The 20,635-nt window shown below is 34.0% G+C and overlaps 1 protein-coding gene and 1 long non-coding RNA gene across 2 annotated transcripts; one reads left to right on the forward strand and one right to left on the reverse strand.

Annotated features, from left to right (window-relative positions):
- Positions 1 to 1,381: 1,381 nt before the first annotated feature.
- On the reverse strand, positions 1,382 to 9,859 carry LOC104908573 (proline transporter 2). The gene is made up of 8 exons (XM_010697694.4): positions 9,591 to 9,859; positions 5,281 to 5,505; positions 5,097 to 5,191; positions 4,741 to 4,927; positions 4,042 to 4,178; positions 3,704 to 3,919; positions 2,106 to 2,336; positions 1,382 to 2,022 (listed from the first exon to the last, which is right to left on the reverse strand). The coding sequence occupies exons 1-8, from the start codon at positions 9,685 to 9,687 to the stop codon at positions 1,870 to 1,872; spliced, it is 1,341 nt and encodes a 446-aa protein (XP_010695996.1). The 5' UTR covers positions 9,688 to 9,859; the 3' UTR covers positions 1,382 to 1,869.
- On the forward strand, positions 4,178 to 5,093 carry LOC125499333 (uncharacterized). The gene is made up of 2 exons (XR_008970109.1): positions 4,178 to 4,487; positions 4,538 to 5,093. It is a non-coding gene; the product is annotated as an uncharacterized LOC125499333 (long non-coding RNA).
- Positions 9,860 to 20,635: the final 10,776 nt, after the last annotated feature.

Raw genomic sequence — 20,635 nt, forward strand, 5'->3', positions numbered from 1 at the left:
GTTAAAGAATATATCCAAGAGTTGTGAAGGGCTTTTATCAATTTTTCCTTAGATTTTATGGGGGGGCATTGAACGGTTGGTCGAAACTTTTAGCCGTTGGCCCGTTGCGGTGAAAACGTGCTAGTATGTGTACACTAGTCACTATTGCATTGCATCAAAATAGTAGAGGAATTCGATGTCACTTTTAAAACTGCAATTCAATCTCCCACCTTAAACAAATTGATGCCCAGATTTTACGCATCAATCTCCAATAACACTACTTCAGTCTTCAGTGTATCTCTTTTTAATGATTCAATTAGAGCTTTCACTAAAACCCATTCACTGTACTTGGCTACTTGCCCTTTACTACTGAACTCGTGTGCTTCTCTATTTGATCTTATTCACGGAGTTGAGGTTCATGGCCGTATTTTGAAAACTGGTTATTGTTCTTTCCTTGAAATTCATAATGCTTCGATAGTTTTATGTAGTATATGGAAAATGTAGTGAGTTGGGTTTTGCACGAAAGCTGTTCGACGAAATGCCTCTGAGAGATGTAGTGTAGTTTAATGTTCTTATAGTCTTATAAGTGCACATGCCTGTTAGAAATTGTTGTTATGAATGGGCTATGTAAAATGTGGTGATTAGGATTCAGCTCGTACTATTTCTGATAAGATGTTTGAGAACAAATGTTGTGACTTGGACGGCAATGCTAGTTGGACTGTTGTGTATACCAAAACTAAAATGATGGATGTGGCTAGGATTACTTTTGAGGGTACGCCTGATAAGGCTGTTGTCTTTTGGACTGCTATGATTTGTGGGTGTTCTCAAAATGGACTACCAAATGAAGCATTGATGAATTTCGGCGAATTCGAAGTGCACCACATGTTAAGCCTGATGCTTTTTCTATGACTGCTGTAATCTCGTTGTTGGCAGAGTGAGGATGTCTTTGGAGAATGGGATCATGACTGTATTGGATCAGTATAGCAACATGGTCGCACAAGGATGCAGCGCCCCTAGATCGATTGAGATATTATGATCGCTGGCTTGAACTGTTGAACTTTGGAACAACACAAAAGCTGTTCGAGTCATTGTCACATGAAGCTGATCTTCGATCGCGAGATATAGAGTGCAAGTGAAATACCAGGTGTTTCTTGGATGTGGTACGCTTCATTCTGATTTCATTCCCCCCCCCCCCCCCCTCCCACTATTTTATTGTTTAGCCATTTATCTTTTGCTGTATACCATGTCAATCTTCTGCCTTAATTAGTAATGAATCTGGTCAGAGGAGTTTTGCATCAATAAAGAAAAGAGTTTAATGTTGTTTGTTGATGTTCATATGCTTAAGGTACTTGAACGTTTCACCTATCGTAGATTTAGCCTACTTTACCGAGCTAGGAGCATATTTATCATGCAACCATGAGATTGGACATTTTTAATTACGTCAACATAATTCATGCTGGAAAGTTGAATTTCAGCTTCAGCGATGTTGGGAACAACCCATGGTCAGCATGGGTAAGGGGAAGGGATTTCTCTGCATGCTCTTATTCCTTTCTGTTACCTGATTATTTTTTCTGTGAACTGGAAAGATATATAATTCCCCAAGCATATCTATACAGCTTACAAGTAACTATCGAACTTTTCATGGCCCTTCACTAATTTATGTTGATAGCCTTCAACTGCTTCACTTTGTAGATCCATTGTTACTTGAACATTTTTCTTTTGTTAAGCACTGCTGGATATGTCACTTTTTGCATATTGCATAAAGAATCCTCTGAAGTGCAGCCGAAAGGTTTGTTTGCCCTTTTACATAAAAAGAAACCGTGGAAGCTAGTCATAGGAACATTATGACCTTGAGTAGAGAATGTGGCTGTTTATTTGCACTTCAATATATCATTGATTATTGGAAAATAAATGGTAGTTTGTAACATCTTTAATCACTTTTCGGACTGCAGAAATTGTTGTTGCCATTGCAAGCAGGGTAAAAACAAGAACGATAGTCCAATGCCATGCTGTGTGCACAATCCTAGCTGTCTTTCCCTTAACCTGTGTTATTGATGAAGAATCAACATATTATACTGAACATTGTTGTTACTTCTATTGAAATCTTTGGCACTAATGAAAATTACCTTGATAAATATCATGCTCGGAAAGATAAAAGTCAATGTCACTAGTGTGAATGATCCCAAAAGGTTAATGAAATCTCCCATAAAAGGTATGGCCGCTGTCACGATAGTATTTCCTATAAATAGGAGTGCTCGTAGGAAGAATCGCCTTTTCAAATTTTCTCTCGAGTATATACCCTCGTCAACTTTCAGGAACTTGGTATCTAGGGCCTCATGAACAGGTTGGAAAAACATCTGACATCATATGAATATACTGAAAACAGTTATGCTCTTGGGCAACTTAATTAAGTTGTTGAATTGCAAATTTGTAGCTCTATAAGAATAAATCAAGTGTAGATCTCAATCAATTAGGTTAAGATGCTTGGCATGTAAGTTTCTCCATTGTGGCAATGACCTTAGATGGTACATTGACTAAACATGATTTTGTGCTGTGTGATTTTGAGAGCCAAAAGGGAGCATAAACCATAAAGCTTAGATTAAAGAACTAAAAAGTATACATAATAGTCTGGAAAGTTGTATTTTGGTGATTATACATTTATACTAGTCTTTATTGGTTATTATTATAGAAATTTTAGCAAATTCAGAAAAAGTTCATTTAGAAATATCATAGAAGTAATAAGATTCCTATCACCTAATTTCTCCAAGCTCCATCTAGAAACCTAAGGGAACATGTTTAGGCCGAGAAGGCATTTTGTGCCATTTTTAGGCTATTCTCGTCTTCTTCTTTTTTTCACTGTTTTTCTCAAACAATTTTGGAGTGATTTTGGTTTATTTTAGTTTTGATAATTATCTCCTTGCTTTGTTGGTAATTTCTAATCTTGGGGAAGTATCTATGTTAACCCGATACTTGAGACAGTTTTTATAATTTTTTTACTTCACAACAAGGAAATCCGTCCAGGGTTAGCATATGTATATTTTTCAAGATTGTTTTTCAAAGTTTAGGGTTATTTTAGAGCATGCTAATTAGAGAGGTCATTCTAGGGGAAAAAAGGTCCATGTTACAAGTAGCTCTAAAATTTCTCAATTCTGACACAAGGTGCTTATGAGATCTAATAGCATTGTTTTGCTATATCCAGACTAATACCAATGGCAACCCATTTCATGAATAAAATGTGACCAATTAACCAACCGACAAATTGTCATATTTAACTATAAGGACATCAGATTCATTAGACCCTTGATGTAAACAGGTACTATTGACCAACTAATAAGTAAGAAAGTAATAGTTTTTAATAAATTTGGTTTTGTGACTTTGTTCCATGTTTATGAAAGCGGTAAAGTTTCTCATTAGTGCCTCTTTCAACTCTACTACTCCTTTGTTGATTTTCTAATTACTAGGTTATAACTCCTCCTTACTCTCTCCTTGTCCTCCATCAGAATAACTCTCAGTCCCAATACCTGGATCGCAAAGTCATGTCATGATGATGAAGCAAAGTTATACTTCATTTTTCATTGAATCTTGTAGTGCAATACGATCAGTCTGTAAGTTAAGTAATCTATATAATGTGATATGAGTTTGATCTGGAATTTATGTGAAATAGAAATATTCATATGGAAAGGGGAAAAATGACGTTTTGGTAAACAAAAGCAAAACGACATACATGTTGTGAAATGACATTTTGCAGAAAGACTGCTAAGTTGATCAGGACCTTCGCCCATTTTGGCCCGCTTAGTGCCTTAGGGAGATAATCTGGCACTTCCGAACCATAAGCCCAGTATCCAGCTATACTAACACCATAATATATTATGAGGCCAAGAGTATATTGTACATACAAAGCTCTTCGCAAGTTTTTGACAGCTGGCTTCCGGAGGGTTGACTGCACCATACAAAAACCGATATGGTCATTGTTTTTTTTTAAGATGTCCTTTCTCTTTGTCTCTGCATGACTGATTTGTTTGATTTTTACTTTCCTCAAAGATGATAAAGATAAATTCTTACCTGTATTTCTGGTACCATGCCTGAATTGTTGCATACAATGATGGCTGATATTGCTCCGAAGCCATTAAATATCCTATCCACCTTGCTTCCCTTAACGTCATAGTCTCTATGTCTACTAGATTTGCCTATAAGTTTGCCTGAAATATGAATTGAGGGAGTAATATATAAAATACACTCGTATATATATACTATGCACACACACGTGCGCACATCTGCTTAGTTATACGCGTCAACTGGGCAAGGTTAATAGTCAAATCAGTAATCTTAGTGGAATCATTAATAATAACTCTGTCATGTTTAACATAATGACCTAATGTGCTAGATAAAGAAATTGATAGCTGTTTTTCTTTATGCCTTTTGATGTAGGGTGGGAGTGGCTCCCTAGTGGCTCCCTGATATTTCCCAAGTTGGTAACGGGCTACCTGTTGGATTACTCGTGACAGCAAGTAAGCCATTCACCTCATGTCCTCATTGGTGTACTTACATGTTATTTCAGGTGCCACTCTAATTTTAGGGGTAAATTTGTGCTCTCTATGGCTATTTACCGAACGTGTTCAGCAGAGAACAAGGAGAGAAGAGGTATCTTTGTAATTATACCTTGGATGTGCCCACCACCCTTCCCTCTCTTGTTCTTGGTTGAACACATTCAGTGTCTAACCTTTTGTAACATTTAGAGAACTGAAAATTTTGACTACGTACCTTCGTTTATTGTTGTCACAAGAAGGACTCCTATATAAGCGAAGGTTAGAATTACCGACAATCCTAACCACACTCTCATGGCAGACAGGTTTGGGACAACAAAAGAAAAAATAAAGTATGTTGTTCCTGTGATAATGATGAAATACTGTAGCCTCATGGTTGTGTCGCTGAACACCAGATTTATCTCCTGTAGGAAAACCATTTATAAAGGTATTAGGATCGTGCTTTATATATGCATATATCTAGTCTTCTTTTGGTTGGAACTCCTAAATAAGATTTTACAGCATCTAAGAATATGTACTTGTTCGTTATGAATGTTTCTCTAATCTACATGAAAGTTAAAATGTGAGATATACCTGCAGTGCTTTTCCCCCAAGAAGGATGAAACCCATATTTCCCAAAATAAAGGTTGAAAATTGTAAAATCCATGTGGTGTAGAACATTTTCTTTCCTGCATATAAATGATTGCAGTTAGTTGGATTATCACTACTTTCTAAAGACTTAGACAAAGATAAACTGTAGGTTTATGACAGAGCTAACCAAATAGAACTCCCATGAGGTCTCTGTATCTGATGAATCTCTGGCCATCGATGAAGTGAAAACCTGCTGCTACCCAGCTTGAGTAGCAACTAAAGAACCCAACAAGAAGTAAGCAGATGATACCCCATACCCAACCCAGGGGCACCAACATAAGATCTGAAAAGCTCAATATCCATCCACAATTGAAGCTCGTTACGAGCAACAAGCTGACCTGCTGCCATGAATCTGCATTTTTCACATATGGAATTTGTCATCACAATACGCTTGTCAAACTGATGTAGACCCTATGTTGTTTATTCATATAAAATCACTAAGGATGTGCTTGGCTAGCAACCATCAGGAAAGAGGAAAGGTGAGCGAAAAATAGGACTTGCATTTCCGTACCCTTCACTAATTCCTCATCTAGACGCACGTAAACCTTTCACTCTCTCTTCCCTCCTCTTTCCTCCATATTCCCTCATCAAAACACACTCCAATTATATAGAATGAAATATAATAATTTGTTCCCCTCCTTTTAATCCTCTAAAAGCTGGTAATAGGATTCTTTGCTGGTCTTTCACTAGCTTAAAGTTATGAGTCAGTCATAAATCTTTCTAGTACTTGACATAGAGCTAGTATTTAGTGCTGTAAAGTAGAGAGGACTGACATCTGAAATTGACGGATAAGTATTTATCTTTAGCAAATGTAGATAGAATGTAACTTGCTATTTTAGCGAATGATTTCTAGACGAGATATAGTGATTGAAGTACGCAATGCTGTGAGCAGTACACTAGATGAGTTTGATCTTCTAATTATAATATTAGTGCTATGAAACTAAGGTGAATAATTGTATGAAACTAAGTCACTAACCATTCCCAATAGCGTGAGCTGAAGGTGGAATGTCTTTCAGGAGTTGATCTTCCTTTATAGAGTCTGATTCTATGTTAAAAACTTCTAGATGGCTAGTTTTGCCTTCTGTCTCCATGTATTTTTTGTTGGAGTTAATGTTTCAGTTCTTGCCTCTTTATATGGATAGCTTATAGTTATGGTAAAAACCACTTATTTTTTTTAGCGAATTGGAACATTTTACCTGTTGGTTGCAGGTTATATCATGGATTGGTCCTAAGGTCCTCGACGATAAATTTGAGCAATACAGGTAAAACGTTTTTCAACATACGTGAACTTTTGAACATCTGAACATGGGGAAACTTACTCTATGTTGAAAGAATTACTTTGGAATAACTTTCTTTACATTTAAGATTACTTCATGTGCTTCAGTGCTTGCCAATTTACCTATACGTTTTAAAGAGTATAGAGATATCATCAAAAGAATATGTGTTTGTAACATAATATAAGTCATAATATAATCTTTTGCGTACAATATAAGTCGTGTTTCCTTTTGCACAATCTCAAGATGTACCTTTGACATTCGATATCTTCATTTGCGTATTAATAAAATAATATAAAAAGTTAATAATATGAAAGTACATATTAAGGCGAATTTAACAAAATCTCACATGAGTATGTTTTTTTTGTATATGTTAATAATCCTATTTGGTCAAAGATTTTTAAGTTTGACTCCCAAAAGAGACCATAACTTATATTATGGGATGAAGTAAGAAATATATTCAATGTTTATATAATAAAGATTAAATTGGAAACAGTAAAATAAGAGAATTTAAGTTATTTTAGGTGGATGTTAAACTCTTCAAATACTGAGTTTATAATAGAGATTTGTGTCTTTTCTAATTTAATTTTCACGTGTCTCTTGTTCTTTCCTTTTTTTCCTTTTCGTAAGCTTCCAATTTCTTGGTGGGGTGATAAAATCATGTCATATTTGGTGTTTGGTATGCATTCATAACTGGTGATTTCTATGTGGATGAAATTCAGTAGTTGATATGCTTCGTATAAATCTTCAATTCAGGGTCCTACTGGATGGACCTATAGATTGACAAGTTCTGTCCTTCAACTATAATAGGACTCGTCTCAACTAGAAAAAAAAACCTAAGGTGAAATTGCTGGGCTTAAAAAAGGAAAGCACTTGGTGTCTACTTGGTGGGGCTTCTGGAATATCTATCACCGCATCTAATTGCTTCCTCCAAACCCTTAATTGTATTTATGTTTAGTATCATCTTACAACATTTATGGTACTATTTTAAAAGACATCCATTTATAGGTAGGTTTCGCGTAAGCTTTTGAGCGGGTATTTAGTGTTTTGGTCAAGTAGTGGTGTAGGTAGCTTTTAGTGTTAGAAGTATTTTTTTAAAAAAAATAGTGATTGAAAGGTTCAAATTTGTAATTTTTGAGGTTTGTTGTCAATGTGTACGTACTTTATATTATAGTTTTGTTTGAGCTTTAGACTGATTATCTGTAAACAACATTTTGACAGCTTACCAACCACTAATGACTACCAACACAGATAATAACAACTCACATGCTAAAAGTTGCAACCACAACTTTAATTATCGAACATGGCAAATATTAACTTGGCTAATAGAGTTTAGTTTGGAATTTACCAGGTAGACTTTTATAACTGCTCAGAGAAATGGGAGTGATACACACATCTTTCAGGGTAGATTTCTCATCCACATTTAAGTGAAATATATTGGCGGTTTGGGGAGGGATATAGACATCTTTGATTTAAAGATGGGGATTTCGGTAAGGAAGATTGGTGTGAGTAAAAACAAAAATTTAGTCTGAAAATAATTGGAGTGTATCTCCTATAGAGGCGAAGTAGTTCACGGTGATAGGACGTCGGTAGTGCGCAGCGCACTATGGATATATGATTCATAGGAAGTGGGAGGGACCCATACATGCATGTCCCCCTACATTAATATAGAGCCAGACTTGTCAAACTATATATTTATTAGATAAGTCAGGAGGGAAGTTATGGTGTCATTTTTTAAAAAGACTTTTTAACCCTTCTTTCAATAAAAAAAATTACTATTTACTTATTAAGATTTTGAGATTTTCCTTCGTCATAGCCCTTCGGCCCTTCCTAATTTAAAATGTGTATATCAAAAGAAGTTGAAAGTTGCTAAAATAAACTTTTATAAAAATACGTGTACTGAAAGAAAAAAAAAGGCTTATGATTGAAGAACAAATTAACATAAGTAAAGCAGTTTTCAAATCAATTACAAAACCAAAGACATAAAATTTTAATTTTATCTAAATTTTGAAATGCAATAACAATATACCAATATACACTAACAAGCAATAAAAATACCAAGAAAATAACTTTTTCATCAATTAATTTTTATATTTAGTATATAATAAAGTAAGGAGAAATTTTGACAAGTTGGGAGGAATAAAGGGGAGCTTAACTTGCTAAGGGTTAGAAACGATCCCAGGATCTCCTGAAATTGAAAGGATTTCAGGACCTTCTGAAATCGAAAGGAAAGCTCGAACCACTAGGTTATCCTTCACTCTCTGTATGATTTTATATATACAACTTTCATAAATTAATTTTCAATAATTGTTTTCGAATATACAAACTACAAAATGTGGTAAACAAAATAATGTTCATAGTGGTATGAAGTAGGCCTTTCTATAATTATTGAAGATCATCTTTCATGAATTTTTTGACCATAAGTTATGGCTTATCCATACTCTGTTTTTTTAATAATCCTATAAAGTTGTATCTTGGCGGATGTTCCTCGTCAAAGCTCCTAACATCAGCATACTTTTAAACCCAAGTTGGGTTAGATATGCTGGACCCTTATCCTAGAAAATGAATAAAGAACGGTTAAAGTGTTCTGCTTAGGATTCTCAATCATTGCAGGATTGATTTTTTAGTCAGCATGTTTAGGTGTATTCGAGACTCAAGAGTCAAGCTCAAAGACTCAAGTTTCAACTAGTTATATATTTTTTATGACGAGCTCAACTAATTATATGTACTGCTCCATCATAATGGATGATATCTTTTGAATGTTTCCTTTTAGGATTCTTTTAACAAGTTATTAATGCAACTGAAACTTTGGACTAGCTAGAGCTAGGAGTAAGCGCAAAAAGATAACTAAAATTCTTAATAGATATAATCTTCTAAATGGTAATCTCTATTATACATCGAAGCAGCTTCATGGGCAAAAGAAATAACCATGGACGAACTATTTCATGGTACACTCGAGTGTGTGATGGATGTTCTTTTGCTCCTAAATATCCGATATCTAGCCCGTATGTGATGCTTCCAAACATATTAAATACATAACATTTATTTTAGAGCACGAATATGAAACATAACTTATCATTTGAGCTTGAAACTTGGTAGGTTAGAAATGAGAAGAATATTGTTAGTACCATGCATCAATCTAAGGTGAGCAAAAAAAACTAACCATTGCCAATAGCGTGAGCTGAAGCTGGTCCCTCTTCGAGGATTTGGTCATCTTTTATGGAGTTTGTTTCGATATTAAAAGCTTCTCGGTTACTCATTTTGCCTCTCACTCAAAATTTTCTTTACCAGAGTGATTCTTGCCAGTTGTTGCTTCTTTATAAGAACAACATTTTATAAGGACCATATGCGCATAAATGAGTGACTAATTAGAACGTTTTCCTGTTGCTGGGACAATTTTTTTCCATGTGTAGTTCCTTTTTTGACTCTTTCCTTTTTTTCCCAACTTTTGGTGGGGAGCTCTATCATGGTAGATTGGTAGTGTATTGTTATGTATGTTGACAGGTGAAAGCGTATGTGGTTCAGCATGTACTCAATCTGTTTTAAAATCTTTGATCATTTTCACTATTTTATTTTTACGGCACATTTTGGGATTGACGGCCCGTTTGGTAGTTGGTCATAAATGGTGGTAATGGGAATGAATTCATGTGTAAATTTGTGAAAAATATCATTGTCCATTCCCATGGTAATGCTAATTTATCCTAAAATGTCCACTTTCCTTCTTGAATTTTCATTCCCATCCAATACCACCTTGTAGGTGGTAATGAGTGGTAATGAAAATTGCTTCCCTTTTGAGACAAAAACACAAGTTTAGGGTGAGATTGCTTCCCCATGGAGAAAAAATGCCTCCCCATGGAGATTTTAAGGGTGCTTCCCTAATAAAATTACACTTAAAATTCATTCCCATTACCGCAATTTATTAACAACTACCAAACGGGCCGTGAAGGTAATGTATTAGAGGAGTAATGTGGGACAAGATGAAGAAAACGAAGTTGAATAATACCCTCTTAAACTATAATCGATTAGGAATAGTACCGTTGATTATTTCCAAGAGTATAATTGTTTTAAATCTATTACGTTATATAATTCCCTCTTAATATAGATGTATTGGGGTAGTACTCAATCTGTTTTTTACTTATTCAAATTTGACTTTATGCACTTCATGTATATCCTTTAAATATATATATTTTGTTCCTTACATCATAAAATACTCTTTGCACAAATCATAACGCATAGTTTTACGAGATAAGTCGTTTTTTGGTTATCAATTGTTCTCTCAAAATGGTTTTAGTTATGAATTAGTGAAATATATAGTGATGAAAAATGATAGTCTAAAGACAATTATAAGAGAAATGGATTTCTTACCGTTGGTACAAATACTCCCTCCGTTTCCTAAAGATATTCCTTCTTTCCGTCTAAGTGTGCTTCCAAAATATCTTCCCTCTTTTACTTTATTCCTCATTTGGGTTTTTTTCCTTTTTTACCCTCTCATGTCCCTATCATATGATCCACCATTACATTATTAATTCAATTTTACTCCATTTCTCTCTCCTACTTTAACCCCTTTTATTTCTTTATTTATCTTAACTCCTTTCTCTCTCCTACTTTACCCACCCCACACCCCACACCCCACACCCCACACAACTTGATTCTCATTGATATCTATAGTAATAGTAACAAGGAAGATCTTTATGAAACAGTATGTATGTTGATCTTAAAAAAATTAATTAAGAATAACCCTTAAGCTATGGATAAGGTGTTTAAATGGAAATAAAATGAATCAAGTATTATCCTCATGATGTGAAAATGCGTCTTGAATTCTTAAACTGTTTTCATTTAAAGAAATGTATTTAATGCTTACACGTAGTCCTAAGGACTACCTATAACATTACCCATGAATTAAAAGCTTTAAAACTTATCTTTAACTCATTATATATAGTAGCAAACTCAACTTATCGTGAAATTTATACATCCGAACGTTATAATAATATCCTTGGTACGTGACTACAGGTTTTCTATATTAGTCGGCACATGAACAAAGCAAAAACTACGCGCAAAATTTGCAAGTCTAGAAGGGTAATTTATTATTGTATTATTGTATATGGAAGTCGGAAGAAAACGATCTCTGTATTGCGGAGCACCGCACAATGAAGATTGAAGAGGAAGGAAGACGGACCCCACACTACCAACAACTCATCAATCATAAGTGTAGATTAAATTAGTGTAGTGATATCTGGGGAATAAATTTTTTAGTTTTTTATAAAAAGAAAAACATATGCGGCAAATGTGTCCAATGGAAATAGTTTAGGGGATTGGAGAAGAGGAAATAAATCTTGATGAATCAGTGAAAGCAGAATTATTATTTTTAGTTTATTGGATTGGATTGGATTTGGAGAGAATTTAGATCAGACAAAGATAGATATGTGCTAATTTAGCATCATCCTTTTAGAGATTATATAGTCCATTTGGTAGTTGTAAATAAATTCAGTAATAGGAATGAATTTTAAGTGTAATTTTATTAGGGAAGTACCTTTAAATCTTAATGTAAGACATTTTTTTTCCATCGACAAGCAATTTCACCTTTAAACTTGTGTTTTTGTCTCCAAGGGGAAACAATTTTCATTACCAGTCATTACCACCTACAAGGTGGTATTGGATGAGAATGAAAATTTAAGAAGGAAAGTGGATACTTTAGGATAAATTGACATTACCATGGAAATGAACAATGATATTTTTCACAAATTTGCACATAAATTCGTTCCCATTACATCCATTATAACCAACTACAAAATGGGTCGACAAGATATTATTCCTAATCTTGGGTATAGCTTTTATAATTTTTTTTTTTAAAAAAACTCAAATAGTGTTCGTGTACTTAGTGTGCATTGGGTTGGTAATTGATTTTAACTTCATATAGTGAGTTTTATAGAGATATAGTAAACTTATATATAATATAGTGGAATTTATTAATGGAAAACATGTAGCGAAATTATATGCAATATAGTGGAGGATTTAATTTTAATGTTTTAACATGCACGAACATGTAGGTTGTCTAGTATATATATCATGACATTTGCTTTAACATATAGAACAATGTAGTGTCTGCATGATATAGTGAGTTTTTGCATGATATAATGAGTGTTTGAATAATATACTTCTTCCGTTTCAATTTAGTTGTGACACTTTTAAAATCACGGACTTCTAGACAATTTTTGAAGAGGAGAAAGATAGGGAAAGAAAAGAAAAGGGTCACATGTGATAGGAGAGAGATAGAGAGATGTTATTACCCAAAATGAAAGTGTCACAACTACATAAAAATTTCCTAAAATAGAAAGTGTCACAACTAAATTGAAACGGAGGAAGTAGTAGATTGTTCAATAATGATGTAATTTTTGCATGTTATATTATATTTCTGATTGATATAGTCAGTTTCTTAATGATATAATGAATTTCTTAATGATATAGTAAATTGTTTAGAAGTGATGTAATTTTTGCATAATATAGTATGTTTCCAAATGATATAGTGGATTATTCATAAACTATACGTGCTTTTGATCCACGCAAATTGTAATTTTCAATAATTTAGTAACATTGTGAGTGTTATGGTCTATGTTGTATAGACTTGTGGGGCTAGCTTACCACTTTAATAACATAATTGTCTTTTCTTTTTAATCAAGGATGTCTTGGTCTAATGGTTAAGATTGAGGTGTTGTGAATGACAGGTCATAAATTCGAATCCCACCTCTTCTTCTGTGTGCTCCATTCGTGGCTCATATGGATCAAAAAAAAAATTTCTCTTCTTTTTACCAATTTTGCTTACATTTTTCTTATTTTTCCTTAACTTCATTTTTGAGCTTTCTTTTTTTTTTCTGAAAAAGCAAAAATAAAATGAAAAGAATAGAACATGAGTCCACAATATTGTGTCTTATGGAGAGTAACCCTTTGAACGGCTAGTTTCAAGGGAGACTACTTGGTGTTTATAAGTCGCACTAGTCACTAGTTTAGTGGGATGTTTTTGGCCCTGTTTGGTGATTAGAGTTTAGAGGTTAGAGTTTAGAGTTTGTGGTTAGATGATTACTTTTTTGTTCAGAGGATTTGACTACTGATTTAAATAATTGTTGTGTAAAGGTGTTTGGTAAGACTTAGCTGATTGTTTAGAGTTTTGTACTTTTTAGAGCATGTAAAATGACATTTATGGACATGTTTTTTTTTAAAACAAATTTTAGTATTAATTATATGGACAAAATAGTCATTTGTTTTTTCTCTCTCCAAAACTCTCATGAAAAAGCTCCTCTACCCAGCTTTTTCAAAAGAGAGTTTTGATCAGAGTTTCGGTACAAAACTCTCTTTAATCCTTCTCTCACCAAACACCCAAATTAGAGTTTTTACTGGTCAAAACTCTAAACTCTCTCCAAACCTCTAAACTTTCTCTAAAACTCTCTCCCCCAAACACCCCCTTTGTATTTTTGTAGCACTCCTTGTACACAGAAATTTCAAGTTGAAATAAATAAGATAGGAAATAAAGTAAGTCAAATGAAATTTATATCAATATATGTATCAAGTACATATTCCATTGAAAATTTATAACAAAAATACACTAGGGTCTTGTTTGGTAATTAATAGTTGTTAAATGATTGTATTAGCTGATTTGACTAGCTTATTGTATTAATTGAATGTAAAAAGGTGTTTGGTGAGTAGCAGATAGCTAATTGTTATAATTATGTAAAATGACCAATAAGGACATGTACATAATTCATAGTTGTACTTGATATCGTTTATTAATGTAATTTAAAATTTTTACGACATAAATGTAATTTGGCCAGTTTAGGTGGGACAACAACATATGTGACATGTCACCCTCTAGTTGCAGAACAAAAATCGAAAGATATAGGCCTTGTTTGGAAAAGAGAGCTTTGGGGTAAACTTAGAGGTTTGAACTTATATTAGATAATTTGACTAATGAATCCTCTAATATGAACGTTTGGTAAAGAAACTTTCAAATAGCTAATTGGTTTAAAAAAGTTTTTTCAGAGAAAGTTAGGAGGATGAGCTTTTTAACATTCGAAATTAGAAATGAATGGGTCAAATTACATTTTATATTTTAAAGTTTTTGAAAATTACATTAATAAACTTAGGATGAGTTTTGTCAATATAAACTTAGGCTTGAAAGTATGGCGTAGTTGTGTAAATCTCAATGAATGTAGGGTGACGTTTTGTTAAAATCAACTTAAATTTGAATGTATTGTTTGAGTGAATTTGAATAAGGGGCAGACAGAAGGTTGGATCTCAAGCGAATTGATTTGAGTGGAAGTGTGGAACTGAGCTGGTGGTACAAATATGATGTGTTTGTTGACTATTTCTAGAGAGTAATTCCAATTTGAGGGTTCGTGAAATAATAATTTTTTGGTTTGTTCACCAAGTATTGTCAAGGTTTTTGAAAATTCATAGGTGTAGGCGTCTTTTGATTGCTTATGCTGGATGAACGCACATTTGACTATCTAATTGTAAAGGTTTTAGTTTTGAAAATATTTTGAAATAAAGAAGTCGCCAATAAATCTTTACAGGAAGAGTTATTAACCTAATTGGATTTTGATAAGGACAAATTAAGAAATTATTCGATTTAGAATTCCTCGGTTTCATAATTTGTCAATGAACCAAAGATAAGTGTAAAAAGGGAGGTGGGATTTGATCGTCGGAGTCCAAAAACACTACAACAAGGATATCAAAGTAATTTCACATGTTTGAGTATCAAAGTAATGTAAGTTAGTTCCAAATCACTATATAGTATCGAAATAGTCATTATGATACTAATACCAAAGTGGCTCTTAGTTGGTACCAAAGCGTAACTTCGGTACTAATTTGAGTACGTTTTTTATACACGCTTACGCTTTACTTTGGTACATCCAACTTATAAAATTACTAAAATATGTTTGATAGAATCCAAGATGAAATCCAACAGTGAGACGCCAAGACTTTCTCATAAAATGGAGGTCTCCCATCAAAAATAGGGACGTACCAAAATAGTAGGTGAATATGACTTCTTGAACAATGATAAACATCAAATCGGTGGATGCAACTAACAAAATTAGTGTATATGACAAATAGTATTTGTGTATAAAACATTATCTGTGTATAGACAAATAGTGTTTGTTCAAAGACAAATGTTGTTTTATTTTTCCTTTATTTTGCTAATTTTTCAAACACGAACACTATCTTTTCTTTATACGAAGGTCGTCTTAAAAATTTTGTGGTCCCCGTGCTAATTATAAAGTTGGGCCCTGATATAATAATCATGCATAGATTGTTAAATTATAAAGATGTATTCTATAAAATATGTCCTTGTTAAATGATTTTAATTAAACAAAGTTCAAGTTTGAACAATATGACTAAAACAAACATTTAATTTGAGATTTTTGGAACCTTTCAAAGTGCGGGATCTTGTGTTATTGGTTGCTTTGCATTCCATACTATACGGCCGTGGTTTATACACAAATACAATTTAATATACGCAAATTCTGTCAGATATTTATCATTGCTCATAGGTTTAGGATAAGTTGATCAGTACAAAATAGGACATTAGCCAAAATGCAAAACTAAAGCCGCCCCCCTCGCTCTAAACCTAATTACTCTCTAGCTACGCCTAGATCTCGGCATGGGTCGGGCTGAGCCTGTTCACGGGCTCGGCCCACGGGCTTGGGGAAATGGCGGGGCGAGCCGAGCTTGAAATTTCCATATTTTGTTCACGGCCCGGCCTACACCCACGACCCGGCCCAGGCGCACGGCCCCGCGGGCCTAGCCCGTGTTTTATGTTGTTTTTTTTTCGTATTTTTGACAGTTTTAGGCTAAAAAACAAAGGTATATACATATATATGCATATATACATATATGCATATATATATGCATATATATATATATATATATATATATATATATATATATATATATATATACAGGGTTGGGTTCTAGTGAGAACCCTCTTATGGTGAGAACCGTGAGAACCACTTAAAATGAGCAAAAACTTCCTAAAATGAGCAAAAAAAAAGTAACAAATGAGCAGAAACATAAAATGAGTAGAAAACATTAAGTTATTAAAAGCGTAAAATGTACAAAAATATAAAAGAAGAAAAACGTAAAATGAGCATAAAAAAGTTCAATGAGAAAAAAAGTAAATGAGCAAAAACGTTGTTAAATGAGCAAAAACATAAAATAAGTGAAACAAAAAATGACCAAAAATGTTATGAAATGATCAAAATCTTCGTAAAATGAGGAAAAATGAGTGGTTCTCACGATTCTCACCGTAAGGGTGGTTCTCGTATGAACTTAAAGCTATATATATATATATATATATATATATATATATATATATATATAATATATATATATATATATATATATATATATATATATATATATATATATATATATATATATATATATATATATATATATATATATATCACAAACTCTTAAAGAAGACGGTCTCACGTTGGTCTTAACGTGAGACCAGCCCATCCCAAGAAATATATATTTTTAGAAATCGAACCGCGTCTCACAAATTCTCACGATAATATTTTGGCGAATTAGTTAAGTATATTAGCACAATAGTTTAGAGCTGGTAATCTTTGTGTAGACTTCCATTGTTTTTTAGTTAACATATTCAATACATTAGTTAGTGTTGTTCTATAATTAGTTAAGATTAATTGAGTATTATTTTGGTTTCTAATATAAACGAAGAAACAACATTTTTACATATCTAAAATGTCAAATACAAAAGACAACCTGAAAAAATTAGTTAAACAACCTAGCATTTGGAGTAATTATTGTATCAATTTTTGTTTGGTTCTTGGAATTTATTTTTTTATTTAGTCTTCTCATTCTTTCTTGCATTTCCTCTCATTGTTTTTGAACCATATGGGTGTAAATTAACCAATGTAGTTGTACTTGATGAGCATCGTTCTTGTACGATTGGTTTTGCAGTTAAGACTTTGTTTATAATTGCAGTAATATTTTTGTAGACTTCTTGGAGTGTCTTTCTTGCATCTTCATTATCTTGATTTTTGAGAATGAGATTGTAGAACTAATTTTCTCGCGATTTCATATCGCCATGGGGTTACATTGGTTTATCTATTCATTTTAGAGGTGATCATTTTGGCCCGGCCCGTCCCGTTTTTGGGCCAGGTTTGGGCAGAATTTTTCGGGCCCTGCTAATTTAGGCCCAAAATAACGGGCTTTGGACACAAAAATTCGGCCCGAATATAGGCCCGCCCCGACCAATGGGCAAAAATTTTTGGCCGCGGCCCGGCCCATGATCACCTCTAATTTATTTCTCTTTTCCACACTTTCCTCGCTCTTTACATATCTAATCCACATACTTATGTAGTATTTTTGCGATTGAACGCATGTGCATGATTCTCAATGTATGAAAATACAACAATCCTAGTAGCATAACTATTACTTCATATTATTTAACTATTACAAATAAATTAATAACTAATAACATTTAGGTATTAGTTATGTTTTTTAAATAAAAAGTTAAACTTTCAAATGCAAAGTTTTCGGTACCAAAAGTGATATGATCTGTTTCTTTAATGTTTTTGCAACTGCAAGTTATCATCTAACAATGATCAATATATATCACCTTTGTGATGAATATGTGTCAAACTCTTCTTTCACTTCAAACATGATAAACATCTTATGAGGTGAAAAAAAAACAAAGTAAGTGTTTGTGGACATTGTCATTGCAAACTCGTGCTTGAATATTTAACTTACATCCAAATTAAACATCCAATGCAAGTTGTATGCAGAGAATGGAGGAAAACAATATAGGTTCTATGGCGTCTCGAAGGATTAGAGAAGAAAAGGAGAAGGTGGGTCAATAAAATGTATTATAATATGAAATATATGATATAACTAATATACTCCAACACTTCACTAATATACTCCAGCGCTTAACTAATATACTTCAGCACTTAACTAATTCATCTGGAAACAATTTAAGGTTAGCATAACTAATAGGTGCAAGCGTTTAACTAATTCTACTGCTGGTTTGATGCACGTGCGTGATGTCAGCATGACATCAGCGGTCTCACGTTAACACTAACGTGAGACCATCTCTCCAAAAACAGACTATTTTTTTTTTTTTTTTTTTGATAAGGAGAACAAGCTTAGACTAACACCCTAGTCCGGGGGCCATCCTAAAACATCCCTCCGGATGATAAGGGAGAAATCCATACAATAAGGAGGAAACCAATATAACAGGGAAGGGAAGTCATGCGCCTTCCTAGCCATGAAATCAGCAGCCTTGTTAGCTTCACGAAAGCAGTGACGAAACTCGCACACTTGAAACCGTAGAGCATCCATACCTGCATCTTTAACAATATTAGAAATCTCCCACGGAATACGCCAAGAATTTTTCATAGAATTGATGACCCCTAAATTATCGCCTTCTACAATGAGCTGAGAGATATTAAGGAAAGAGGCTCCCTTAATGCCTTCACTAAGAGCCCAAGCCTCAGCTTGGATAATAGAAACGTGAGACCCCAAAGACTTAGCACCAGCTAGAAGAACTTCTCCAGCACTATTTCTAATCACAAAGCCCAAAGAGGCATTACCATTACTAAGTTTCGAACCATCAAAATTTAGCTTGCAAAAATTGGGAGGAGGGGGGACCAGATGAGATTAGTTCCCGCTCGAGAAATGGGGGGAGGATTATTCTTGAGAGAGGAAGAAGAAGTAGAGGATGAGTCGCCTACATCAAGGTCCACTCTAGACCACTGAACAAAAAAACTATTAATTTCGAAACTAGCACGACGAGGGGAAATGCCTTCATCATTAAAAATCACTCTATTTCTAAAGAACCAGATAAACCACCACACAAAAGAAAATTTTTTTATTACTTCCAAAGATAGCTCAGAATGACAATAATCTAACCAATAGCGAAAAGAAAATTGACTAGAAAAGTTAATCTCTCGAGGGAGATTTGGCCAAGCACCATTTTCATGAAGGCATTCAAAAACATCTAAAGTAAAGGGACATTCAAAACAAAGGTGAGAAAGAGATTCAGGAGCATTACTACATAAAACACATTGTTGAGGAAGAAAAACCTTACACTTTTCAAGTCTATCCTTTGTAGGGAGACCATCATGACAAGCTTTCCATAGAAAAATTTTTATTTTGGGAGGAACATGAAGCTTCCAAAGCCAAGCAAATTCCACTTTTTCAAAGTTCGGGTTATGAAGACCCTGAGCCAAAATGGACCCTGACTTGACTGAATACTCCCCATCAGCTGTCAGACCCCACACAAGAGAATCAGGCTGAGGATTAGAAGGAAGGAAAGAAGAACAAATAATTGAAGCTATATGGGGAGGGACAAGAGAAGCGATTTTCTCCCGATCCCAAAGCCCATGATCATCAATAACATCACTCACTTTCAAGTGCTCCGACTCATAAGTGGGAGTAATAATTTTTCTAAGAGGGTATTGGAACATCCAATTATCATCCCAAAATTTGATCTCTGTTCCGTCCCCTACTTGCCATCTCAATCCCTGCCTAAACAGGGGTCTAAGGGACATAAGTTTTTTCCACTGCCAAGAGGCTACTGAAGAAACTTTATGAGATAGAATATCCTGACTTTTACTATACTTTTTCTTAACTAAATTTACCCAAAGATTGTCTTTTTGTTTAACAATTTTCCAAAGAAGTTTCATTTGAAGAGCAATATTATTAACATCTGCCTTTCGAATTCCTAAGCCCCCATATTGCTTTGGCAAACAAATTTTCCAAAAACGGACTATATATATATATGAGTGTGTGTGTGTGTGTGTGTGTGTGTGTGTGTGTGTGGTGGTGTGGTGTTGTGTTGTGTTGTGTGTGTGTGTGGTGTGTGTGTGTGTGTGTGTGTGTGTGTGTGTGTGTGTGTGTGTGTGTGTGTGTGTGAGAGAGAGAGAGAGAGAGAGAGAGAGATGTATATATGTATAATGTATAAGTATATGTGATATGTATATATGTATATGTATATATATTTTTTTTTACGAAAAAGAAAAATCACAAGCATTGTCAAAAAGAAAAAGGGAAGAAATCTCAGTTGGGTATTCTCCATCCAAACTCTCATCTCTTGTAAAGGAAGAAATCTCAGTTGCCTTGCTCGAACACCACCAATTCCATATTTCAAATTTGCCATAGCACCATCATCACAACTTCCCACGCTCT

The sequence above is a fragment of the Beta vulgaris genome, chromosome 7, assembly GCF_026745355.1.
Source record: "Beta vulgaris subsp. vulgaris cultivar EL10 chromosome 7, EL10.2, whole genome shotgun sequence".
In the NCBI taxonomy this organism is placed as follows: domain Eukaryota; kingdom Viridiplantae; phylum Streptophyta; class Magnoliopsida; order Caryophyllales; family Amaranthaceae; genus Beta; species Beta vulgaris.

Coding starts and splice junctions, on each gene's coding strand:
- LOC104908573 (XM_010697694.4), bottom strand. CDS start 9,687: ATGAGTAACCGAGAAGCTTTTAATATCGAAACAAACTCCATAAAAGAT. Junction 5,506..9,590: donor AGCTCACGCTATTGGCAATG/GTTAGTTTTTTT, acceptor TGAAAAATGCAG/ATTCATGGCAGCAGGTCAGC. Junction 2,337..3,703: donor AAAATGTCATTTCACAACAT/GTATGTCGTTTT, acceptor ATATGATGTCAG/ATGTTTTTCCAACCTGTTCA.